At 48.2% G+C, this 26,256-nt stretch overlaps 1 protein-coding gene across 2 annotated transcripts in view; it reads left to right on the top strand.

Annotated features, from left to right (window-relative positions):
- LOC309435908 (mitogen-activated protein kinase kinase kinase 3-like) overlaps positions 1 to 26,256 on the top strand; it is an 89,496-nt gene that overhangs the window by 56,427 nt on the left and 6,813 nt on the right. For both annotated transcript variants that reach the window (XM_082044655.1, XM_082044656.1), the window contains exons 6-14: positions 3,730 to 3,843; positions 5,324 to 5,435; positions 13,986 to 14,119; positions 17,169 to 17,242; positions 20,155 to 20,222; positions 22,113 to 22,205; positions 23,181 to 23,375; positions 24,107 to 24,255; positions 25,319 to 25,450. In XM_082044655.1, coding sequence (XP_081900781.1) covers positions 3,730 to 3,843; positions 5,324 to 5,435; positions 13,986 to 14,119; positions 17,169 to 17,242; positions 20,155 to 20,222; positions 22,113 to 22,205; positions 23,181 to 23,375; positions 24,107 to 24,255; positions 25,319 to 25,450 — 1,071 coding nt within the window. The remainder of the gene's footprint in view (positions 1 to 3,729; positions 3,844 to 5,323; positions 5,436 to 13,985; positions 14,120 to 17,168; positions 17,243 to 20,154; positions 20,223 to 22,112; positions 22,206 to 23,180; positions 23,376 to 24,106; positions 24,256 to 25,318; positions 25,451 to 26,256) is intronic.

Here is a 26,256-nt window from a genome sequence, read left to right on the forward strand (position 1 = left end):
TTTCTGCAGTGTCTTACAGAACGAGGTCTAGTAATACTGTTGTAGTCAGTGAAAACTCACCCTTTGCGTTCACTTTCTTAGACTGCAGTGGATTGACTACCAAGTCCTATACTAAAACCTTAGACTTAAATAGTGTACTATTTAAAAGAAAGAAAGAAATCTCAAGCTCTATTTAATGAAACCTCTGCGTAGGTGAACTTTGCTTATCAGTGGCTGCTCACGCTGTAGAGAGAATAAACCCAGTCACTGGAAATGCACCCTGGAAATTACTTCTGTGGTTTAAGATGAGTTTACATTTAGTTTTGTGCCTAGTAGATAACTGTACCTGATATCCATATGTGCCACAGTTTGGAAGCCAAATGGAGCAAAATTTACTTGCCAGATCCGGGTAATAGGTAAAGCCAAGCTAAATACTGGCTCCAGTCCTTTTTACAGGAGGACACTTTCTGCCTGATGGTTTTGGCTCCTCTGGAACAAGTGTGCAAACATGGGATTGTTGTGATATTGGAGTGACCTGCAGAACATCCCGTGCAAAGCAGTAGCGGAGGGATTGCAGCTCTGAGGAGCCCAGTGAAAGGATGGGTGAGCAGTGGGGCTGTACTTGGAGTCCAGAGTCAAATTCGGCTTGGGGAGCAGCTCTCCACCATTCTCATTTCTGTTTTGCTGAGTGTGGGAGAGAAGGTTTTTCTGGTCGATGCTCCTCTGGAGGCCTTGTGAACTTCATGAGGATGAAGTAGTATACGAAGAGAATATATCTTAAGCCTTGGGGACAGCTGCACAGCATTTGGGGGACTTATTCAATACTATCTTTGTCTGGTATCTGCTGTGACCAAGGGTGATTCATTCAGATCCCGAAGTTTAACCGTAAACCACAGTCTAACCATTTATTCCATGGACCTACTGCAACCCCTGAATAGTTGAAATCTACCTGGAGAGTTCTTTCATTTGTGTCCAAACCTTGTCCCAGACTGGGAATCTGTTTCCATCCTTGCTTGTCAGGCCCAGCTCAGATGAAACTGGTGTTAATGTTCTGGTTAGGTCCATTGCTTGGGGGCTAAGGGACATCTTAGAGAGCTGGAACAGCTCTCCTATGAGGACGGGCTGAGAAACTTGGGGGTGTTCAGCCTGGGGAAGAGAAGCTCCGGGGAGACCTTATTGTGGCCTTTCAGTGCTTAAAAGGGGCCTGTAAGAAAGATGGGGACAGACTTTTTAGCAGGGCCTGTTGCAATAGTACAGGGGGTGATGGTTTTAAACTAAAGGAGAGGAGATTCAGGGCAGATGTGAGGAATAAGTTTTTGACACTGAGGGTGGTGAAACACTGTCCCAGGTTGCCCAGAGAGGTGGTGGATGAACCATCCCTGGAGACATCCCAGGCCAGGCTGGACGGGGCTCTGAGCAACCTGAGCTGGTGAAGATGTCCCTGCTCATGGCAGGGGTGGCACTGGATGAGCTTTGGAGGTCCCTTCAACCCAAACTATTCCATAGTTCTATGATGTCTGTGAACTCTTTGCCCATCTGGTTTAGTTGAGAACTCAAGTCCCTACAGCCTGTAGGATATTCTGGGGCAAGGCATTCTCAAGAGTTCCTCTTGGAATCTTTTCCTACACACAAACAACTATCTAGTTTTCAGACAGAGGGTGCACAGCCTGATTATCCCTTTTCCTGGGTGGATGTGCTAAATGCTTTGCTCTAGAGTCTCTTTTTTGTCTTTATTTAGAATTTTCTCAACCACGTTTGCATACCTTATGCCAGAAGACTGCTCCTAGGCCACTTGGGAGTTCCTTGCCTAAATATTGTTTGACAACTGGCCTTGTCTTCCCTCAGCATTTACCACTGCTTCTAGCAATTACACCTGGCAGCTTCCTTTCCTCACCTGTTAATCCTGTTTTTTGGTTATCTAACTCTCTCATGCAAGCTACAGGGGTCCTGGCTATCTAATTGGGGACTATAAACTGTAAAGAACAGAGGGTTGTGTTAAACTCAGCTATTGCAGTGCCCAGTTGCAGGCCTGGCTTTTAGCATCTCAAAGCTGGGTGCCTTAAGTAGGTGTGAGCTCAGGGCTACCTACTATCCACAACTGTGAGAGCTTGGCTTTTTTGGGTCAGCCTGATGTTTATCATATGAAATAGGCGGCCTGCACAGGGCTCAGTTCCCCATCTTCAAGATGAGGACAGAAGATAACCTCCTCAACACACAGGAGAGGAGGAACTCAATCCAAACCTTCAAGTGCTCACCCTGTAGAAACAACAGCCACATGAGCATCTAGGATGGAGCTTGGTGGGCTCAGGCTGTGGTCCTTGGGTGGAGAAGGTGACTGTAGAAGTTTCCTGAGGTGGAACCTCATCTCTGTTGGCCAGGACCCATGGCCTTTCCTTGACCTGGTTTTCCCCGAAGTTCTAACCCTCAGTGCACGCAGTCTGAGGTGTATTTAGGTACAGGACAACAGCCAAACCCTTGGCAACACCCTGGGATCAAAAAGGTAGATACAGGTGGCTCTTGAGTGTCGTTTTGTGGAGCGGTTGATCTGAGGTGCGTTTGCTGTGGCTGGTGGCATGAACCCCCATCACCTGAAGGGCTGAGCCGCCTTTCAGAAGTGCTGGGCAGCTGTGACTCCCAGTAAGACCAGGGAGAGCCTATTGAGATCTCTGGCTACTCGATACCTTTAGTAGGTGGAACTGCTGTGTACTTTGGCACGGGCACGAGTATAACATGTGCTGTGTTGGCTGGATTCAGTGCCAATGCCCAAGGCAACCTACAGAGGCTGAGGACTGATTTTTACAAGATGAGGCAGAATGAGGGGCAAAAAGCTGTGGTTTTAGTCTTAGCTTAGGGACACAGAACCCCTCTGAAGTGCAGCTGTGTTGGAAGCTTTGAGGCTGTCTGCAGGACGTGGTATACCACACAGCAATGTCAGGAGGGTCAGATTCCCTCTGGAGAGATGAGGGCCATAGTCTGCCACTTACCAGGAAAACATCAGGACCTTTAGCTGCCTTATAGACACAGCAGTGTGTAGCCCTCCGTTCTGTTTACCTTCTAAAGAGCAGAAGCTGAATTTGTCCTGCTGGGAGTGAAAGAAGTGGTTCTTGGAGGGAGAGCAATGCACGCCTTTCACATCAAAAGGGAAGAAACTCTTATTTGTGAGATGTTCCCTGATTTCACCTGATGCCCAAACACTCGTCCATGTGCAGGAACGCAGGGAAGAACATGTTCCATGTGCAGGAACACAGAGAAGAACGTAGGGAAGACCACTGAGGAACTGCCAGAGTAAATCCTTGGGTGCAGCTCATTTCTTTTTTGGAGCACCGTGGCATGACCGCCTTCCCAGGAAGAACGGGTAGGGCTGTTTTGGGGCTGGGGAACAGCAAGTCTTGCCTACAAAGTCAAAGATCAGAGCAGCCCCAGGCTAGCAGGCAGCAAGCCTAAGGTTTCATCTCAGCCCTCTTCTCTTTCCACTAGCTGAATTGGTGGTGTGACCTTTAAGCTGTCTCCTTGCAGATGTTTTTTTGTTGTGATATTTTTTTTCTGTCTGTTCCTTAGTAGATGAGAACTTGGAAGAAAACTTTAGAGCTCAGCAAGCTGGAGGGCATGGGGGCTCTGTTTTCCATTCGCCTCCTCAGGTTCCTCCTTTGTCCCCTGATTCCCAAGCTGCTCACTGCAAGGGTCTGGCTTCCTCTGTTTACCCAAAAGTGTGACACTACCACGCTCCGGCGTTTTTTCTGTCCATTCCAGCTCCTGATCCCGCTGAAATCCCAGGAAGACTTGGACAAAGCGGTGGAACAGTTGGAGCTGAGCCCTTCCCTGAAGAGCCTGCGGATCCTTGTGAGCGCTCCAAAGAAAGCGAATGTGAGCCCTTCACCTTCTCTGCTCTTTTGTGTCCAGAGTGAAATGTCTTGTTATTGTGTTGGGGAGTGGAAACGAGTCTCCTGACAGTGCAGAGCAGAGGGCAAGCTGGTCATGAGGGGGGTCAGCCCTGTTCTGGCTCAGCTGCTGGGAAATCCTCCTGTGTTGGCAGCCCGGAGACTGAGCTCAGCTCCCTCTAGCTCCTCCTGCAACCTGGGAAGGGTTAAATAGCGTTCAGATCCTCAAAGAAGGTTCAAACCCAAGAGAACTCCTTGTGTTTTCTGCCTAGCGATGCTGCCAGCACGTCCACATACATGGTGATGCTCTGGCCCTTGCCATGCTGGCTGCAGCGTGGGGACTGTTCTCTCCATGTGGTCTTGCAGTACTAAAGGCCAGAGAGAGCAAACTGGAGAATCCTTCAGTCTCGTGCAGCACTGTCTTTTTTTTTTCCCCCCTGTATTTATTTGTTTGTTTTGCCTGAGCTCAGTGGATTTGCAGTTAAGCCTTTTAGCATGACCTCGCCTGCACGGAGTGTCTTGCCAAAGCACATGTCGTGCTGCCCCAAGCACAGGCTATAAAGTAAGGGATTTACAGATGTTGCAACTCCGTTTCTTCCTTACATTTCCTAGAAGTACCAGAGAGACTGAGAGTCTTGAAACTCGTAGCATTTGTCCTCATGCTACCCCTGGTGCTCTCAGAGCCTCTCCGCTCCTTTTAAGAGGCTCTCAAAAGGTGCAGGGGCCAGAGTCCCAAGGGAAAACTGAGCCATCCGTTGTGGTTTCCTAAACTCTGGGCAAAAATGGGGTGATCTGCCCTAATAACTGCAGGAACGTTGCAGTATTGCAAGTCAGCTACTCAGATTAGGGCTGCCAGATGGATTGAGGGTAAGTTGAACTCTTCCAGAAGCATGTAACCATGCAAGAACATATGGTTCCCAGGTCATAAATAAAACTATCACAAAACCACAGTGCATGTTAGCTTAGTAAGACTTGGCTGCTACCTTTTAGGTTAGCAGCTGGATATGCATTTCTTTGCTCTCCCCCTTATCTGTCTTCCCTTGGGAGAGCCTGATCTTCCACTCTCTGCCCCTCTGCTCTGTTACAGAGGAACCTCTGCAGTGCTTGGGCTGCCACTGAAGTCTGGGGACCGTAGAGGAAAGGCGCTGATTTTGGGACAGCAAATTTCGATTCAGGGCAGGGATCAGTGTTTCTATCCATCTGGAAATAATGCAGTGCGGGAAGAGTCTTTTATGTCAAATATCTGTGTTTATTATTATCAACTACAGCTCAATCTTTAATATTGGAGTGTTTTAATAACAAATGTGAATTGTTTGTGAAGGAGTTTTGGATCATCCTAGATTATATACGTGTCTTTTTAATGGTTTTGGGGTAATATGGTCATGGGGAGCCAAACACAGGGTTTCACATGGTGCATCTGCAAGGGCTCTGGCAGAGTCTGACTTTTCCATTTGTCTCATTACCAGCTTCTGCAGCCAAACAACAGTAAACAGCACGAAATGAGGATCTCCAGATCCATGGGCGATATCATGGGATCCCTCTACAAAGACTCCGAGAGGACGCGGAAGTATTCAACAGGTCAGTGAAATGCAATGTTTTGCAGGGTGTTTTGTGCTATTACAAGCTGGACCCACCATCCTCTTCCTCTTCCCTATCGCAACCCTGTAGCTGCTGTCACCCTGATGTCTCCCATCAGCAGCTCAGTGCTGTTACTGCTTCTCCTCAGCCTGAGGAAAAGACTCTGCAGGCTGCACAGATTGTGCTGAGCAGAGAGTCATGTTGGGCATGAAAGCTGAGAAGAGCAGGGGAGCTGAGGTGTAATTTGAAGGGGAAAACGCAGTGATAAAAATCTCCAGTAAATCTGGTGCTACTGTGCTTCACCAAAGTGAAGAGTGAGGCTCTACAGAAAGCCAAGGCTTTTTCAGGCATCCTTTCTTCCTTTACCCATATGCTGTTGTTCTATTTGCATCTCTCCCACTTTCCCCCTCAACAGAATAACACAGGTGACTGGGCTTGGGTTCCTCAGCTCCTGTGCTCACACCAGTTCCACTATGTGAGGACCAGATATGGGTCTCTGTGCCACCAGGCTGCTCTTGTTGGTGAAGTCTGTGGCAGTTGCTTTTATGGTATCTGAGGAGAATGGATGTGTTCAGTGTTTTGCAGTGGTTACATTTCAGATGGACATTTTCCTTTGGAGGTGCTGGGAGTAGATGTGGCCAGTCTCTTCCTGCAGCCCTGCAAGGACTGGACTTTGTTCGTAGGCTTGTGTGGTCTTTTCTTTGGCTTTCTGTGCTTGAGTTGATGCTTTTCTTGTCTTTCTTGAAGTGACAAGTACTCTTGATAAGCTGTTTGTAGGACCTTTTGCTTGGAGATACTTGTGGGATTTTACAGAGAGCAGGGTGTGGTGTTTGGAACTAGTAAAGCAGCCTGTAGGACTATATGGCAGGGGCATAATTACTCAGTATAATCTATAGGCAGGACCAGCGATCTTGAAATGCAGTGAATGTTCTCTGCTGCATCTGTGGGTGCTGGTTACAGGGTTGTTTTTAAAGACCCCTATTGTTTTCATACAGTTATTCAACAACTGTAGAAATGACAGCATCAGAGGCCTTGAATAAAGTGGGGCCCTTCTATACAAATATACATGAAAATATGCTTCGTTTTTCAAAGCTCCTCTGTATTTATATGGCAGCAAACACTTCCAAACTCTTTTCTCCGTGCAACAAAGAGTACTTTTCTCTAAGGATTTGTCCTTTCTCTGTCTCACAGCCTGTGCTGCCTTGATAACATATTCTGTGGTTTGCTGCATCTCAGACAATGATACGTAGGAAACCTACTTCTAGGCTAGGTCCAGCTTAGCCCCTTGTGCAGCCATGCCCAACTCTTTCTGAAGCCAGGGACGGGTGGTACATGCACGTGAGCTCTCTTTGGGCCTGATGTCTGGATGTTCCAGGGATGTCTTTTTCTATTGTGTGTTTTTTTTTCTAGCTCACATGGCTATTGAAAGTTTGCCCGAGTCTGGCAGAGTCATAGGTGATTCTGAATGAAATGCACACACAGATGGTAAGGCACAGAGCCTCAGCAGAAACTGCGCTTCAGCTAAACATCTCTGCTCTTTTTTGGCACTTCTTAAGCTGTTAGTGTAAGGCAGCAAAGAGCTGTGGCACTGGGAGCTGTCACTGGTGTGTGAACCAAGTGTGATGGTTAGAATTGATCCCATGTGTGGCTATGCTAGTGAGAAGTTCTTGCGAAGTTAGACTTTCCTACTGTTTTTTTATGCCATGCTTTCCTTACTGTTTTGGAGCTGCTGTAATACCAGAAGAGTTTCTGACTGGGTCCTTGCTGACTGTGAGGTGTCCCTGCCTTGAAGAGCATCCTGTAGATCAGATAAGGGATGTCAGCTCTGCAAAGGTGTGAACCTGAGGTACAGATGGGATTTGAGGGAATGCCTGAGCAGCAGAGTATAATGGGAATAACATATAATGGGAATGGGTATAACATGCTTGTTCGATCTAGAGAATCACAGAATCACAGAATGGTTGGGGTTGGAAGGGACCTCTGGAGATCATCCAGTCTGACCCACCTGCTCAAGCAGGGTCACCAGAGCAGATCACACAGGAAGGTGTCCAGGTGGGTTTGAATGTCTCCAGAGAAGGAGACTCCACAACCTCTCTGGGCAGCCTGTGCCAGGCTCTGGCACCTCAAAGGAAAGAAGTTTCTCCTCATATTCCAATGTAACCTCCTGTGTTTGTGCCCGTTGCCCCTCATCCTGTCATTGGGCACCACTGAACAGAGTCTGGTCCATCCTCTGACACCCACCCTGAGATATTTATAAACACTGATGAGATCCCCTCTCAGCTTCTCTTGTCCAGGCTGAACAGCCCCAGCTCTCTGTCTTTCTTAAGAAAGATGCTCCAGACCCCTCATCATCTTCGTAGCCTCCGTTGGACTCCCTCTAGTAGTTCCTGGAGGAGGAGGACTGGGCAGCACCAGATGTAGGATGCAGAATATTCTAACATTGGGATCCTCAGGACAGTCTGCTGCTAATGGACCAAAAGCAGTGTCCTCAGTGCTGTTATATGGTTGGATAGCAAAGGTAACCAGCCCATGCTACAGCCATCCATCTGTTTTTTTCCATGCAGATAGTTCGTCTTGCTCTTAGTTGAAAAAGAGGTTGCAACAAACCCTCTGCAGGGTAGCAGCACACCAGGCCTCTCTTTGGAGTTATCTGGGTTCTGTATGAAGCTACTACAGCCCTACTTAAGAGGTGTTTGCAATCCAGCAGATTGTTTTTTCACCTCCAGAGTCAGAACTGGGTAATGTAGCAGCTGGGCAGAAACTCCAGTGAGCGGAAAGGGAGAGTGGTGTTTCAAATGGAGCGTAAAACAAAAATTCAGGCACTAGACACACAGACAGGATCCCGTGTTGTGGTTCCCTGAATGGGGTATTTCACTGAGCTTTGGATAGTCAAAAAGCAGACAAAGAGGCTGGGATTTCTGTAGGAGAAATTATTCTCCACAACACAAGGTATTTCACAGCGTTCCCTTCTGCTGTCATCTAAGCGATTGCTATCAAGAGATAATTCAGCTTTTCTCTTGAAACCACATGTTAAAGGAGGTTGAAAGTGACCTTATAGAAAAAGGTGGTTCAGGGTCATGTTCTCCATGTTCCTGAGATGTCTCATGTTTTTCTGCTGACTTTGCTGTGTTAGTGGCAGCGAAGACTAATAAAACTGCGTGTTGTTGGCACGAGCACATTGGAAGCGGGGGGGTGGGTGTTCTGGGGAAGATTTGGCTATTTTTGCTTCTGCTGGACAGAAAATATCTTCACTCCATGTCCCTGAAAAACCTTATGCAAAGTCAATTATTTTTTCCCCATAAACTTTTTAACTTTTTTCAGTGGAAGCCCCCCCTCCCCTTTTTTATTTTTGGGAAGTGGAAAATGTTCCAGTCTCTTGGTGCCCAGCATCTGCAAATGTGCAGCTGAGTGCCAGGAAACTTCAGCTAAAATCTATGTGGGTTCTGGATTTTCAGATAACTGAGGGTTGTTTTTATTTACTTTGAGGAAATACTTGTTTCAGAACACTATCCACAAATTATTCAAACATTTGCCAAAAGCTTTATTTATATTTTTTGTTTGTGGTGGCAAACCAGGCTGCTGAGCTGTGGCACCATGTGTCTGCCAGGCCTCTCCAGATGAGGAGCAAATGCTGGTTGGGTCTGTGCTCTCAAATATGGCCCAGCCAGCGGAACAGCAGAACTTTTGCCTTGGAGAATTGCCACCGTAGTGATGTGACCCAGGTTTTCATGGGTGCCTGGACATGTGTACAGAACCATCCCTGCCTAGTGCTGGGAGGATTTGAATGCAGATCTCCAGAGAGAGCCAGCGTAGAGACTTTGCTGGTGCACTGGCTGGCCAGATGATCATAGAATCATAGAGTAGTTTGGACTGGAAGGAACCTGCAAAGCTCATCCAGTGCCACCCCTGCCATGAGCAGGGACATCTTCACCAGCTCAGGTTGCTCAGAGCCCCGTCCAGCCTGGACTGGGATGTCTCCAGGGATGGTTCATCCACCACTTCTCTGGGCAACCTGGGCCAGGCTCTCACCACCCTTCTTGCACCCAGTTTCTTCCTCATGTCTGGCCTGAATCTTCCCTCTTTCAGTTTAAAACCATCACTCCTTGTCCTATCACAACAGGCCCTGCTAAGTCTGTCCCCATCTTTCTTGTAGGCCCATTTTATGATTCTGAGACACAAAGGACTGGAGGTGATATCTGTGCTGTTAAATTCACAGGGTCAAGACATGAGTGCTGTCCAGCTGTTAATGAGGTTGCTTAATTAATAGCACATTCCCTGGCTGACCCTGTACCAAAGGCTGCAGTCCCAGCAGTGCCTGGGTACAAACCGGGGTATCATGGGTTGGAGACCTGTTGTTGGAGTTGGGATGGATGAGACCCCTTTATTTTGAGAAGAGCAGGAGAATTTGGCTGTGTGTATCATGCCAGCTGCTTTAGGGTGAGAAAATAGACTCTGTCCTGCCTATTGGTATAGAAGTACACTGAAGTTTGCCTGAAATCAAGATGTAGGGGAATCCATCACAGAATACTTGAAGTTGGAAGGGACTTTGAGGTCATCCAGTGCCACCCCTGCCCTGAGCAGGGACATCTTCACCCAGCTCAGGTTGCTCAAAGCCCCGTCCAGCCTGGCCTGGGATGTCTCCAGGGATGGGGCATCTACCCTCTCCATCCTCAGAGGATCAGCATGGAGAGCAGGGAGGCTGAAAAAGAAGAAACTGAGGGAGATTTGGTCTGTCTCCTCACACCTCCCCTCAATAGCCACAGAAGTGAGAAATTTCCTGCAGGGTTATTTCTTCTTCTTGTGCCACTGTGGCCTGAGCCTCGTGGTTCTGCCAAGGTTTGGAGGAACGACACGTCCTGATGTCATGTCCTTCGTTTGGCTCTGTGGCGATGTCATCCCAGGGCTGGGCTCTCCATGGCCGCAGCTGTGAGCATAGGCGGCCACCAACAAACCCTCCCCACCTCTGACTTTTAAGGGGCTTCTGTTCTCCATCAGGACTCTCGCCGATCGGTGATGGATGAAGTTTTGAGAAGGATCTGCTGGGGAAGGGAAAGGGTGAAGCCAGAGAACACAGAGGCAGAGGGAAGCCAAGCCTGGCATGGGGAGCAGGCTGTACGTGCAGCACCACAAACTCCACACGTACAGCAGGAAAGACGCTTTCTTAAATAAAAATAACAGAAAGGAACACGAAAGAACCCAGTAGATGCCAGCAGTGACTGTAAGTCTCCGTGCTGGCCTGGTTCAGCCTGCTCAGGACATGCTGTGCTTTAGGCTCAAACATATGGCTTTACATTAGTGTGTGTAACATGGAGCAGGAATCCCTTCCCAAAGCACCTTGCTCCAAAGGGTAACTGAGGTCAAATGCTCAACCAGTGCCAATCTGCAGAGTTTCTCCGAGTTTAGGAATCCTGAATAGAGTTGCTGAGATCCAGCCAGCATTCAGCTTCTAAAGCAGTGCCTCAGAGCCTGCCCTGTCCCCGCTGGGCCTGAGGACCAGAGCTGACCTGTAATCCTGTAGAGATCCCAGGAGAACAGACCCATGGGGGTCTCTGCCTGCTGCTGCTGTTTTTTGAGGATTAGGTCAAGTGTGAAGAGCATCCGTGTTGTGTCAAACAGACTTGTCTGTCTGTTTCTGCCTCAGGGTGGGTAAAGCAGTATTATCTATTATATCCAATATGCCTTGTGTTGCCCCCACCATGAATTAAGCCTGCCATTGCATGCCACAGTTGTTCTCTCTCCCTGTCCTCTATTTTCCATCGCCCCCTGCAGCAGCACTGAGATAGCAATACCACAGGCAAACCTTATAGGGCTGGAGGGGGAAGAATTAACCTTGGTCTCTGCTCCCACCAGCTCCCTGTGTTCCCCTCGGGTGGACGGGGATGCCTGGACGTGCAACCAGCGCTCCTGGAGGTGTGAAGCTGCATAAATTACTTTGAGCAGCACTTGTACCCAAACAGCCCGGCTGAAAGGGATCTGGTTCCATCCAGCAGTTTCCAGGCGTGCAAAAGCCTTGAGCATTTTGTTTAACTTCCTTGCCTGCTGGGAAATGGCTGGTGTCTTATCCCCTTTTACAGTTTTTTGGCAGGAAATGTGACTCTGGAGGTCAAACACAACTGACCTGATGACTGGGAGTAGTTGTTACAGGCAGAGCCTTAATGTGAGATCATGTAAAGTCTTTACGCTTGTGATAAATCACATTTAACTCCCTGGGTTCAAAATCAAACAGAGCATATACGACTCTGTAAAATCCAAGTCGAAGGCTTCCTGGGCAATGGGTGGGTTGTTGAAGCGGAAGATCCCATGAGCAGACTCGCACCTCAACAAAAAAGCTCAACGGAGCTCAGATACAGCAGTTACACCACAACAAATTCTCCAGCAGCATTTTGGAGCAAGAGCCACCCAAAATGACTTTATGCAGCATTCTGGATTGACATCTGCTAAGCAGACGAGGGAACGGTAACACAATGATTTATCCGGGTGCCCGGAGTGTTAAATGGTTAAACATTTGTTTATTTGTCTTCAAAGAGAGGATGCCGTACTTCCCAACTGGTTTTGTTTTTAGGGCTGGTGGAAAGCCAGTTCATTATGAGCACCACAGCACTCGGGAGATTCTCTCCCCTTGATCTTGGCATTACTTCAGTTGGACTCTTTTTTTTTTTTGCTGTGTTCTTATCCTGCAGGAAATCTGTGAAGGAGAAAATAGGAAGAAGAAAAAAAAAAGTAACTCAAAGCTGTATGACTTTTATTTTTACAATCTGAGCAAGCAGTTTGGAGGGAGATCTACCATGGGACAGAGAGACCTATGTATTTGGTATAAATGCAGGAAGCCTGATTTAGCGGTCTTTATGCTGGTGTGACACAGTGAATGTTACCAGCACCTGATGCCTATCAGCTCCAGTGAAAGATGTGGATTTGGATTTGTAGCGTTGATCACGCTGATGGATTTATGCCAGAGATCAATCTGGCACAGTAACTGTGGTTCAGAACAGCAGCAGAAGAGGCAGAAGTGTTGTGTTGATAGATCAGTGTTGACTGTTCATGATGGGATAGAATCATAGAATAGTTCAGGTTGGAAGGGACCTTCAAAGCTCATCCAGGGCCACCCCTGCCATGAGCAGGGACATCTTCACCAGCTCAGGTTGCTCAGAGCCCCGTCCAGCCTGGCCTGGGATGTCTCCAGGGGTGGTTCATCCACCACCTCTCTGGGAACCTGGGACAGTGTTTCACCACCCTCGGTGTCAAAAATTTCTTCCTCGTGTCTGGCCTGAATCTCCTCTCATTTACTTTAAAACCATCACTCCTTGTCCTATCTCAACAGGTACTGCTAAAAAGTCTGTCTCCATCTTATCAGTCCTTTTTAAGCACTGAAAGGCCACAATAAGGTCTCCCTGGAGCTTCTCTTCTCCAGGCTGAACACCCCAACTCTCTCAGCCTGTCCTCATAGGCCCCTTCCTGGTACCTTTCTCTTGTGCTGTTGTGCTTCACCCGGGCATGTTGTTACCAAATGGCACTAATGAACCAAAGAGTTGGTAAGCGTGCTGCAAAAATGGGTACAGAGTGTGAAGAAACGCATCTCTGTGTGCTTTCTGACTCTTTAAGGATGTGTATTCTTTAATAGTCTGCTTAAAAACAAGTTGTTGTGTTGTGCGAAGGCTCACATTGCACAATTGCTCACATTGCTTAAAGCTCCAGCACAAACCTCTGTCAGCAATTCCTTGCCATGAAGTGATGACAGCCCAGGGATGGAGGGGAGGGACTGCAGAAAGGCAGCGGAGCCAAGCCTGTGCATCTGGGCCCAGGGAGGGCAACGCTCCCTTTATCCTGAAAGGGGCACGAGGAATCAATTAGGGTGGATTTCGGAGAATAATGGGGAGGAATGGGCTGTCAATGTAAAGGAGCTGTGGAGTTCTCTCCCAGATGCAAAATAGAAACCCCTTTGCTAAACATGATGAGCTGATCCCATAGGTTGCTCCCTTCCCTGCGGTTCTTGGATTTGAGAGCTGGTTTTCCTTTCTCTATACTTTTGTATAGGGAAAGGGGAGAGAAGAGGGGTATTTGAGTGCAAATTGTTTTCTGTATAAGCAGCGTTCAGGTGACGTCGCGCGGAGTTCACCCGGGCTGTGTCCCAGGTCACTGAGTGAGGCAGCGATGTGATCCAGGGAGGAAATGCCTGGAGGTCAAAGAGAGGAGACGGAGTTGGAGTTTCTGTTTTGCTTTGAGGTTGACTGATAGTATCGCAACAAAACTCTGGAGCCCTTTTCGTCCTGGCATCGCCAGAGCACCTGGATACAGCACACAGTGATTAGGATCCAGCGTAGGCTGAAGGCCGAGTCTGCTAGATGTTGTGTGGCCCCACAGGAACAAACTGTCCCTGTTGCAAAAGCTTCGTAGGATGACCGTAAACAGTATCGCACTTCTAGCTCCTCTGCTCTCTTCCATACAAGCTCAAACCCATCAGCATCCTCAGGAGGTCTGTGATCACAGGAACAGTGTCTCTGGAAGGACTTGCATGTGGCAAATGACCTTACCTGTGCATTTCCACTGTCCTAGGCTCTCTGCACACTGGCCGGAGTTCACCGCCGCCGGGGAGTGTTCCCGAAGAGCAGCAGCAGATTGCTCGCCAGGGGTCCTACACCAGCATCAACAGTGAGGGCGAGTTCATCCCCGAAACCATGGATCAGAACGTAAGTGGGGCCTGGAGTGTGTGGGTTAAACCGGGACAGCGTCAGGCACGAGGGAGGCTGCACTGTGAGTGCCGTTCCCACCATTAAATCCTCAGTGGGCCTTGGGCACGGGGCTCAGGAATTCCAGGAATGGGTGCCCCTGGGCTTGACATGCTCAATAAACAGCAGGCCAAATTTCCAGGAACCCTAAGAGCCAGGTGCGGTGGTGATGGCAACGTGCTCATGCACCTCAGGTAGCTCTGGAGAAGCATAGATCTGGCACACATATGCACACCAGCTGCCAGGTGCCTGTGATCACAGCCTTCCTCGATCCTCAGTACCACGAGGGAATGTGCAAACAACCCATTGCCTGCGATTGCAACAGCCTGGGGATCATAGAATCATAGAATAGTTTGGGCTGGAAGGGATCTTCAAAGGTCATCTTGTCCAACCCCATCAGCAGCTCTTGCTGCTTCCCATGTGCTGGTTCTGCCTGAGCTCTGGTTACAACTCTGTGGTTTTGTCTCTGTCCTTCCCCCATATCTATATTTTATTTTCCTTTCTTAAGAAGGAATTAATAAAGTCCAGTCCCAATAAAAGAGCAGCTCGTTCTTCAGCACGGTGAGGAGCAGAACCTCTTCCTCCAGTCAATTTGGTATCCACGATGGGGGAAACTCTGGAGTGTTGAGGGATCAGAAGGGAAGCAGCTTCCACCTCCATCTCCATCTCTGCTCAAGCTATAGTTCCAAAGAACTTTGTACAGGTCCTGTGAAGTCAACTGGGCTGTCTGGGCACACAATTCCTTCTTGCAAAGCTCTTGGAAAGGCAGGAAAAGGATACACAATTTGCACGAGGGACATGGAAGGACATTTGGAAGGCACTAAGCTTGCTCCAGGGCTGCTGTGACAGCCCCCAAGGATCTTGCCTGGGGAGCCACGCATTTCCAACAGCACCCACTGGCTCTGCTTTTGTGTGCAGGCTGTGCCAGTGTTTCCATGGCAAAGTTGTGTTTTCAACAGTTTATTATACAGCCATTAATAAAATAAGAAGTCACTCCGGGTGAGTCTTGGCAGCCTCCTAGTACAGATGTATCTTGTGCTCCTTGCAGCCAAAAGTTGGCTTTCTATTGTTTTCGCATGCCTCCCAAACATGTTTGGAAGGATTAAGACAAATCGTGTGTGCGTGCGGGGGGAAGGGTCCATGCGAACCCCCCTTGGGTGTAAATCAGCGCAGCTCCGCTGGCTCTTAATGGAGCATCGTTAATGCACGCTGAGCTCTGAGCCTGCTCCCGGTGAAGGTTCCCAGATGCTCTCCTTGCTTTTCCCCAGCATCGCGCTGTGGGCGGCCTGCTGCCCTTCTCTGGCGACGTCAACGCAGGAAAAGAGGGACTTGGGGATGGTTGGGTGTTTTTTCCTCTCCTCATTGAGCAGCTACGCTTCTCCCCAATGTCCTTGTGCCGGAGCTTCCACACGTGTCTCATGGAAAACCACTTACAACCCCGTGCTTGCTGTCTTTTGGGGGATGCCCGTGTGCAAGCCTGTGGTATAACTGTGCTCTTTGCCTTGAGACCAGCTTGGCAGATGGACAGAGGCTGAGTATGGAGACTTCTTGGATTCCTAATTACATGCTTTTGAGAAATGAATCCATTTCAGCATCATTTTAACTGCTGGGGGAGAGACCTGGCATGGCTGGCAAAGGTGGGGTCTAGCAGGGGTCTTGCTCCAATTTGGCTGGTGTGCTTTGAAGAACAAGACTTTGGGGTAAAAACTGGGAAGCAGAGGAAAAAAACCTCCCTTTCCACTTGGGACTGTCCTGCCAAAACAACACGAGCTGTTATGACAACCGGTTGAGGAGGTTCTAACGCAGCAGCCCGTGGAGAGGGAGGCTGTTCCCCTCTACCGGGAAGGAGGAGCAAGCGAGGTGGGTCAGGGAGCCAGTGCAGGGTGACTCCATGTAGCATTTAACCCTCCTTGCTCAGTTTTCCTGGGAAGGAGCTGGACTCGGGCTGGCTGTGGGCTTAGTGAGTGTCCCCAGCGGGTCTGCACCCAGGAGGAAGCACCGCGCTGACCGCAGCACAGCCTGGCCCTGAGCAAGCTCCGCTCCGCGTAGAAGTTGCACATCACCCCTCGGTTTGCCACTCGATACAAAACCTCTATTGTTATTAACCAGCTATAAATAACCCCGTCCAGTACAATGTCTCATCCAGGAAGCAACACAAATGCAGCTTTTGACTCACTGAGCTTATGAGAGCCAAGCCGGCTCCTCCAGCCAAAAGCCCTGACGATGCTTTGCTTATCAGCAGAGGCAAAGGCTGGTCTCATGTGCCAGGGCAGCCTGGGGAAGTCAAGGAGTCCAGGGCTGTGATCCTGCCTGTAGCACAATACCCACTCAGCCTTGGGCACATCACTTGTCTCCTGATATTCCTTTTTTATTGTTATTATTTTTTCACAAATTACTTTGAGTACTTTGAATCTCATTGACTTCTCAATGTGGTTTGAACGTCAGGGCGCTAATTCTTTTTGCCTCGGTTTCCCTGCTTGGAAATAGAAGTTGGAAAGCATGGAAGGTGTTGGTCTCTTCTCCCAAGTAGCAAGTGATAGCACGAGAGGAAATGGCCTTAAGTTGCGCCAGGGGAGGTTTAGATTGGATATTAGGAAAAAATTCTTCATGGAAGGGGCTGTCAGGCATTGTAACAGGCTGCCCAGGGCAGTGGTGGAGTCACCATCCCTGGAGGGGTTTAAAAGGTGTTTAGATGAGGTTCTTAGGGACATGGTTTAGTGCCAGAGTTAGGTAAGGTTATGGTTGGACTCGATGATCCTGAGGGTCTCTTCTAACTGAAATGATTCTATGATATTATTCTATGAAAGAAAAATAATCTAGAGAGGGCATCATAAATGGATTTTCACCTGGAAGAAAACTTTTGTTAGATTGGATCTCATCCCCATTGGGGCTGGTATCAGCTGGTATAAATAGTGCGGCCTCGTTGACCCCACAGAGCTCTGCTAGTGCTGGAGCTTGAGAAGCTAAACAGTGCATGGTTTGATTGTTTCCCTTTTTCTTTCACTGTCAGATGCTTGAAGCTTTCATCAGCCCAGATGAGTCGCTGTCTGGGAGCTGCCAGTCGCTGGACAGATCTGTGGACAGGTGAGTTTTGTGTGTCACCACGTTCACAAGCTGAAGTGCAGCCTCTGCTCCATAGCAGGAGAGGAGCTGGGGTCAGTGGCATCCCCTGAGGTTCCTTTTGGGCTGAGGATGCACCTGAGAAAACCAAATTTATCCTGAGTGCTAAAAACCAGATCATAGCACAGGCAGCTGTGCGATGGTATGATTTGAATTGCAGTAATCTGAGCTGGATAAAACAGCTGAGGATCTGCAGACAAGCCTGGCTTTGTGTGCCCAGGTTTTGTGCTTCAGTCGGATCCTTCTCCTAACCCTTTGGCTTTCTGCAGTCACTGGGTCAATGCTCCATCAGCCTCTCCATGCCCCCTCCTCCCAGACACGCTGTCTGCTCTCCATTGACCACTTGTAAATTCGGCAGCCCCTGTGCGCTGCCAGCAGCCACAGACGTGTCAGTCAAGGTGCTCAGGACACCAGACGAGCAACAACTAAGTTTAGCTCCCCAGCAGGAAGCAACTGGGACACGTTGTACTAACACAGGCTGCCGCTCGATAGCTGGTGCGGCTGGTTGCTCCAAGCTCACACGTGCACAGCAACTGTACATTTGCTGCTGTGTATAAGACAGAGTGTCCTTTCGGGAACCAGTATATATATATATATTTTCCACCTACATCAAAGGTTTTCTTTTTTCCAATGTCGCTTTTGCCATACAGCATCGAGGTCGCATTCCAGCAGGTCTGTGTTGTGTGCATTTGTGTAGCGTGCTTTTGGTTTGCAGCTCCGTGTGCTTTGGATCTGTCTCAGCATCAAGGTCCTTTTCCTTTTTGTGGCTTTTAGGAATTTACTGTGATGCATTTGCTCATTGCTACGGCTGTATCAAAGCTGGATTCCTTGCGCTCCCAGCCTCTATGCCCCAGCTTTGCTTTTGTGTAGATTTTGCTAGGAAGACTTAGCTGTGATTCTGAGGCTGGGTTAATGAAAGAATGTAAAGGGCTTGACTGGAGAGCAACTCCTGAGCTAATAGTGAGTCTGTTACAGAAAAGCGATGGGTGCTCTGAGCTCATCAGGCTGGAGGAGGGAATTTAGGGCGGTTTATGAGGGTCAGACACATTGCAGGCAAGGACTGGGTCGCTTTATTTCAGCAGCAGTCTACCTCATGCTTTAGTACTTGTTGTTCCAAGTTCATTTATAATCAAAGTAAGTAGCATGGCGAGGGAATGCATTAAACACAGAAAAACAACCTAGAAAGAGCACAGCCTGGTTGTAACACTTCATTGTGAACTGAGAGAAGAGAATTAGGCGTGTTTGGGAGAGGGTGGTATGACTTGATTTCATGTGCAAAGAAGCCAGCAGCTGTGTCCAGCCACGGGCTCTAGGAGCTGGCAGAGGCACAAGGAGGGCTGTATTCTTCAAAGCCAATGGCGTGAGGTGGCATCAGCCTCAAGAGCGCAGAGCCAGTCACCAGGCACGGTGACCAGTGTGACGCTAAGAAATAACACGACAAATTCCTCTTCACCATTGCAAACCTGCCGTGATGAGCTTTGGCATGACTAGATTTCAGAGCACTGTACAAAGCAGATTTCTACTGCTATGCACATTTTGTTTTTTTAAAAGGGAGAGTGGAAAAGCAACGGGTCCAGATCACCCTGTTGGCCCTTACAGAGTGAGGGTGAAATTAGGATTGCTGAGATTTGCTTGCAATGCTCAATCATAGAATAACAGAATAGTTTGGGTTGGAAGGGACCTCCAAAGCTCATCCAGTGCCACCCCTGCCATGAGCAGGGACATCTTCACCAGCTCAGGTTGCTCAGAGCCCCGTCCAGCCTGGCCTGGGATGTCTCCAGGGATGGTTCATCCACCACCCCTGGGTAATGTGGGCCAGTTTTTCAGCACCCTTATCATAAAAAGGTTTCTTTCTCATGTCTGGCCTGAATCTCCCTTCCTTTAGTTTAAATCCATCACCCCTTGTCCTATTTATTTAAACACCTTGAGCCTTGAAGTACCAAGTTCACTCTCTCCCTCCTGGTGTGTTGGGAGAGTGCATGTGCCCAGTGGTGATACAGACCCTTCCTGCATGGGGATGACGTTGCAGAGAAGGGGACACCTGCATGAATCAAGAGTGACTGAAGGACTCCAGAGTGTTCATCTGCAGCAACTAAGCAACGTTCACAGAATGCAGAGTTGCGCAGTCTAACACTTTACATTGAGGGAGGAGAGATCCATAGCTGTCCTTCTGTGCCATCTTGTGTGTAGGTGTGTTATGGGCTTTGGCTGCTTTGTTTCAGCCTGGTGACTCTGTTTTATGCAGCATTCATTTTGTATGGCCACAGGAACAAGCTGTGATCTGGCAAAAAGGAGCGGCTGAGGGACCTGGGGGGTTCAGCTGGAGAACAGGAGCTGAGGGGAGACCTTCTGATCTCTGAACTGCCTGAAAGGAGCTTGGAGCATGGAGGGGGTTGGTCTCTTCTCCCAAGTAACAAGCGATAGGATGAGAAGAAATGGCCTCAAGTTGCACCAGGGGAGGTTTAGATTGCATATTAGGAAAAAATTCTTTACGGAGAGGGCTGTCAGGCATTGGAACAGGCTGCCCAGGGCAGTGGTGGAGTCACCATCCCTGGAGGGGTTTAAAAGATGCACAGATGAGGTTCTTAGGGACATGTGTTTAGTGACAGTGTTAGGTAACAGTTGGACACAATGATCTTGAGGGTCTCTTCCACCAAATTGGTTCTATGATTCTATCAAAACAAAACAAAACCAAACAGTTTTTAGTGTTGTACATGTTGAGGATGGGAACTCAGCTGGGTAGACTGGGCTGATTAGTGGCCAGTGTGTCTTGTGGTGCAGCCGGTACTTTCTGCCTGTAATCACTTCGGAATTCGTTTCGCAGCCTTTCTGATATAATAAAATGTATCCTTTTTTTCTTTTTTGTCCTCTTGCAGCCCTCCCTTTACCCAAACCCCTGTTCCTGGAAGGAAGAGCCACCCCAAAGACAGTCTTGATTGCATGGGTAAGCATGTTCAGAAGTTCTTATTTGCTTCAAAGTATAAAAAGCATGAGGTAAAGGAACCAGATAAAGAGGTGGCACTACATGAAAAGTAATTAAAAGCAAACAAGCCGGTTCCATTGCGTAGGTTACACTTCAAAAATGACTCTGCCGTGATCAGACATGAATGTTCTCTAAAATCAGAAGGCCCAGAGCTTCAATCACAACTCTTGTCATCGTTAACCCTTCTTGGCTCTGCAGCGATAGTGATAACACTGAAGAACCTTTGGGCCTGGTTTGGTAATCACTTTACAGCAACAACAGACAAAACTGGGTAGGAAGGGCCCTGAGGTAAGTGGATGTAAGCCAATAAAGGTGTTAGAAGATCAGAGAGGACTGCTGTGTTGGAAGAAGGGGCTGAGAGGGCGTTGCTTTTATATTTGGAGTCAACTGCGAGGTGCTGAGAAGCTGGAAACAGCTTCATGATATCACCATTTGTTTCTGTGAGTTGCACGTTCAGCATCCTGAGTTCCTCCACAACAAAACCTGAGTCTCAGACTCTCTAGGGAGTTATACCTCTTCCACTTGCATTAATAATAATCTGTAATATTGCAAATGCTGTTAGAAAAAGTGTATTGGTAACTTGCAAGATTTATGGGTTCCTGCTTCATCACTTAGAAACATCCAGCTGGTTAAGTCATGGAAACTCTGTAATATTATAATGACTTTCACAATTAAAAATGAACAAATGGCAGTCAGCCTGTGGCACAATAACTCGTTTCTGACCCAAGGCAGGACTTCTAGATTGAATTGTAGAGATGAAGCTGCAGTCAGCCCGTATCACTGAAGGTTTTAATACATCCCCAGCGGCAGGGGAGGCATTTTAATTTGAGATGCCACTTGGCATTGTCGCTCACACATGGCTCGCCGAGAACCTCTTGACCTGCCCTTGTTGCTTTTCTTGCTGACCATATTTCAGCCATTATACACTCGTTTTGTGCACTGCTGTAATGGGGAAATCATGCCGAAGCACATCCGAGGCCAGGAATGGTCTCCCAGGAGCGGCTGCTGGCCGCAGGCTAAGACAAACAAACAATCAGAACGGACTGTGTCATTGGAGTTGGATGGAAGGAAAAACAGGAGGTGGAAGATATGGGGGGGGCGAAATGACAGATATTTTAATCTCAAGTTATTCAGTGCTACCAGCAATGGCTTCCCATGCTGTGTTTTTTTAATTTAAAAAATATGTCCTGATCTCACATACCCATCCATCTCTCTCATAATCTCATCTCTAATCCAAACTCTGATGGTCTTTAATCCCTTCTATATGTTCTAAGTCTATCTTTCTAGTACTTAATCAATACAAAAGTTTGGAGCTCTGGGTGTAAAAATTAGCTTCTGGCTTTGAGTTAAGGAATCGCATCTGAGAAGAAAGGAGGGAGGGATTGTCTGGTGTTAGCCAACTGTTGTTTTTTGTATTTCCCTGGAAATAGCTGATATCAGAGCAGAGGTTTTGGAGTAGATGGGTCTGGGCCTGACCCTGCCTGGCAGTTCTGTTTCCACGCTAATTTTTGCGTTTACCGTGTACAAATAACAAGTTTAGTGCTCTGTTTTAGAAACCAGGCATGGTCAGTGTTAATCCCCTGCCTTGTATTTGAACGCTGTGGACCACAGTCCATAAAGTCATTGGTTTAGGGGGACCAAGACCAGTCTGTATAACCCTTATTTTCCACTAAGGAGTGTGTGATGTCAGGGTGATCCTTGGCGAATGTCCGGTCACGTCAACGAGCAGCTTGTTACCTCGTTCTTGCCTGTAATTCAGCATGAAGACCAGAACGCTTTCCTGTAAGAAAGGCTCTGGGCGTTTGATACAGAGCTGATCTCACAAACACCTCTCTCCTTCCCTCCTGCCAGATTTCGACATCCCGTTCTGCGAGAGGTTTGGGAAAGGCGGCACCTTCCCGAGGCAGTACCACCTCTCCCAGAGTCGCAAGGACTACAGTGACGGTAAGAAAACGATGGAGGGTTGGGGAGGGGGGCGCTTGGTCCAGGATCTTGGTGGCTTGTGACAGTCCCCAGGACTGAGGACTTGAGAAGGAGCATTTTCTAATAAAAGGGGAAGAACCAAGTAATTTGGGATTCACTTGTGTATTGTGAAGAGCATCTTCTATGAGACCTTGCAGGTCTGCTCTGAGTGTCTACAGCACGTATGAAAGTCAGTGCTCAGCTCCTTTTCTGCTTATACCTTGTGTTTTAATCAGCCACGTGATTGGGTGGCATTTCTCATCAACATTTCCATTCCCCTAAATCGCTTGCTTTTGAGGATACTGGTTTGTGACCTTTATAGCAAGTTTCTCACAGAGATGTGTGAAATCCCCTAGAAATTTTGGGGTATCGGTATCTGTTCACATGTCTGTTTTTAAGCTGGTAAGCTCTGAGCTTTGGGGACTGCTCCATCACCTTGTTGCTGCTCCTTCTTTCACTGTGTGAGGCTGCAACTGATATGGGTCAAAATGGAATAAAGATCAAATTCCCATTAAAAAAAAAATACTGAGAACATGCAGAAAATATAATGAGCCTTCCAGAATGAGCTTCATCCCTCGCCGACACCACCCCTGTGCAAGCAGTTATCACGAGATCTGGTGTTGCTTGTGTGGTCATTTGTGCATGATCTTAGGAGATAATTTGAGTGTAAATCCCTGCTTGTTCAGATTTTAATTGTGATTAACAACCAACAAAAACCCTACTGCAATGAAACTGTTTCAAACCCTTCTGTTAACATCTGCGTTAGCTGTAATGCCTGCTGTTAGCAGCTCTTAAATTGAATTTAAAACATTCATGGGGCTTTGCTTCAGTCTCATTAGACGTGTTATGTTTAATTTGTAGAGGTGCCTCACTGGATCTGGGCTTTGATGTGAGAAGGTGGTGACAGGTAGATCCAAGCTGGTGTGTGCTTGTTGTAACTCTCCTTCTCTCCTACAGGCCGGAGGACGTTCCCCAGGAGTTATTTCCCACAGGAGAACCTGTTCCAGCTTGTCCCTTCCAGCCGAACCAAGAGCTTTAACGGGGACAGCAAGCTCAGCACCTTGCAGTACGACGAGTACAGGCCCAAATGGTGGAGCAATTGTGAAAAAGGTCTGCAGGTCTTCAGCACATCCCCTACGAAAGCCAGGAACTGTAAGTAAATCAAAGCCACCAGTGTCTGGGGGATCAGAACATCTGGGTCTTAACACAAACCTGAGTTACTGTCACCTACTGTGTTTTCCCTTGGCCTTGAGTTGAGATTGTATATGAGGTCAACTGGTGTCCATCGCTTGCTGAGTTGCAGACAATCGCTTGTGTTGCGCTGTCAGTGTGTTCACACAGCAGGAGCTTCCAGGAGGGATGTGGGAGCAAATGCATCCACAGGTTCTGTTCCTTGGCTTGCATTCCTGTCCCCCCAGCACCCAAAGTTGGTGTTGCAGGCTGCTCTGATCCTGCCAGACTGCCCATGCTATAGGAATCAGTGCATTCTGGGTCTCTTCAGTGATGGATAACAGCCTAGGAGTGACCAGTGAGATAAAATTCTTTGCTGGTTGCTGCTCAGCCATGCTGTATCCTGCTAACCACTCCTAGAGCATGGGAAAGTCCAGTATTGGCTAAGAAAGTAGTTTTTGGAGGAAGAACTCTTAGAAATGTGACTTTTCTGGGACTTATTTCTGCTCTAAAGCAGACTGGGAGACATCACCCCCACACATACTAGCACCAGTGTAATTAAAACTTGTTTGTTGTGGTGCTGCTGGGAAAGGGTGATTCACTGCCTACCCTGGTGAGCTCACTGTGAGCCTGATCTGTGCGCTGGTGGGTCAGATGGACCCTGATGCTGAAGTCTCCATGCTCTTCTGCCAACCTTCTCCTCTCTCCTGTAGCCCTGCAGGCACCTGTGAACTGGAGGCTGGGGAAGCTGCTCGGAAGAGGAGCTTTTGGGGAAGTTTATCTCTGCTACGATGCTGACACTGGCCGGGAGCTGTCGGTGAAGCAGGTGCCTTTCGACCCTGACAGTCAAGAGACGAGTAAAGTGAGTAGGAGGGCAGAACTGCGTGCCGCAGTGCATTGGGGAGCTGTGGGCTTAGGGCAGAGGTCACAGGGAGCTCCGTGTCCCTGATGGAAAGCAGTGTGTGGAGACAGTGTGTTGTTTGCCCTTTTTGAAATGGTCCTGAATGGCTTGTGGCACCGGTCAGCGTGCTCTGGTGACATCTCTGCCTCCCTGTTCCTTGGCCGTGTTGGCGTGTTCTCTCTCAGGTAGCTTTTGCAGGTCTCTCTGTGCTTCCTTAGTTCCAGCCTTTTTGCTGCCTTCACCTTCTGTCCACTCTGGGTGCTGCATGAGTGCAGGAACCATATGGACCTGTTGGTGAGGGGCCAGAGGAGCCACAGGAATGATCCGAGGCTGGAACAGCTCTGCTGGGAGCACAGGCTGAGAGAGCTGGGGTGTTCAGCTGGAGAAGAGAAGCTCTGGGAAAAACTTATTGTGGCCTTTCTGTATTTAAAAGGGGCCTGTAAGAAAGATGAGGACAGACTTTTTAGTGGAGCTTGTTGTGGTAGGACAAGGGGTGATGGTTTTACAATAAAGGAGGGGAGATTCAGGCTGGACATGAAGAGGAAATTTTGTACACTGAGGGTAGTAAAACAGTGGACTGGGTTGCCCAGAGAGGTGGTGGATGAACCATCCCTGGAGACATCCCAGGCCAGGCTGGACGGGGCTCTGAGCAACCTGAGCTGGTGAAGATGTCCCTGCTCATGGCAGGGGTGGCACTTGGATGGGCTTTAGAGGTCCCTTCCAACACAAACTATTCTATGATTCCATTATTAGATTTGCTGCTGTCTTCTTTCACATCTTTTCAAAAAAACCCTTAGCACAAGTAATAAGTAAACCTGTCTCAAAGCAAACCCCTTGTGTATCCCATCTGCCTTTCTCCTTGCCTTTTTCTTAGGACAGTGCTCCTCATGTCTGAGTGTTATGTGGCTGATGGGGGCAGCTTCACAGGTGTTACAAAAAGAGTGCTCACCATTGAGAAATATTTGGATAATATTCTCAAAGTAACCATCCCCTTTCTTCATGAAGCATGTCTGTTTTGTTGCAGGAGGTGAATGCCTTAGAATGTGAGATTCAGCTGTTGAAGACACTCCGTCACGACAGGATAGTGCAATACTATGGGTGCTTGCGGGATCCCGAGGAGAAGAAACTGTCCATCTTTGTTGAATACATGCCAGGGGTAAGTGTGGTTCCTACTAAAGGTTATGCCGAGAGACAGAGAACAGGTTTAGATTGCCCTGGAGTTTGGCGAAATTTAGTTTTGGTGTTACAGAGCAGCTCAGTCGTAGACTTTGTGATGAGCCAAACGAAAATGGTGAATCTCTGCATCCATATGGCTTGGGAAAGCTTAGGTTGTGAGTCAGATGTCATGGGGAACCTCCTCTACGTGCAGTGAGGGAAACCGAGAGCCTGGAAGGCAGGTTTTTGGTTGGAATCCTGGAGCAGGGTGTGTTCAGTTTGGAATCTGAACGTGGTGAATGTGGGGCATGATCCAGATCTGGTTCCAAACGCTGTGGCTTGAGCCCATCCTTAAGTATTTATTGCAAATCCCTGCAGGAAAAGCTAATAGTACAACTGTCCACCCACAGCTGTCACCAATTATTTATGGCTTTCAGCATGTGTGTATTAAAAACAGTGTTAGTTACTTGTAAGTCTTCTTTTCAGGACAGAGCTTCTTGTTGGTAGCGTTATCCTCTCGTGCAGGAGTGGCTTCAATTTGTGGCTTTGATATAGGATGAAACAGCCATGGGGAAAATGATCAGGAAGCTTTGAGGGAGCTTCAGCATGGGCTGGAGAATGTACGCAGATTAGTTGAACATCTTTTCTCCGTTTGCAAGCATGTGAGTTACATCAGCCATCAGGACGAAGTTGTCGGTTGGTATAAAGCAACCTAACGCTATTTACATTGCCGGAGGATCTGCTCTCCTAAGTCCCGCCTGTCCAGCTGGATTCATTCCCCAGAGTGTGGGAGAATAAACCCTTGTT

Source organism: Streptopelia decaocto (assembly GCF_964273445.1).
Source record: "Streptopelia decaocto genome assembly, chromosome: 2".
In the NCBI taxonomy this organism is placed as follows: Eukaryota; Metazoa; Chordata; class Aves; order Columbiformes; family Columbidae; genus Streptopelia; species Streptopelia decaocto.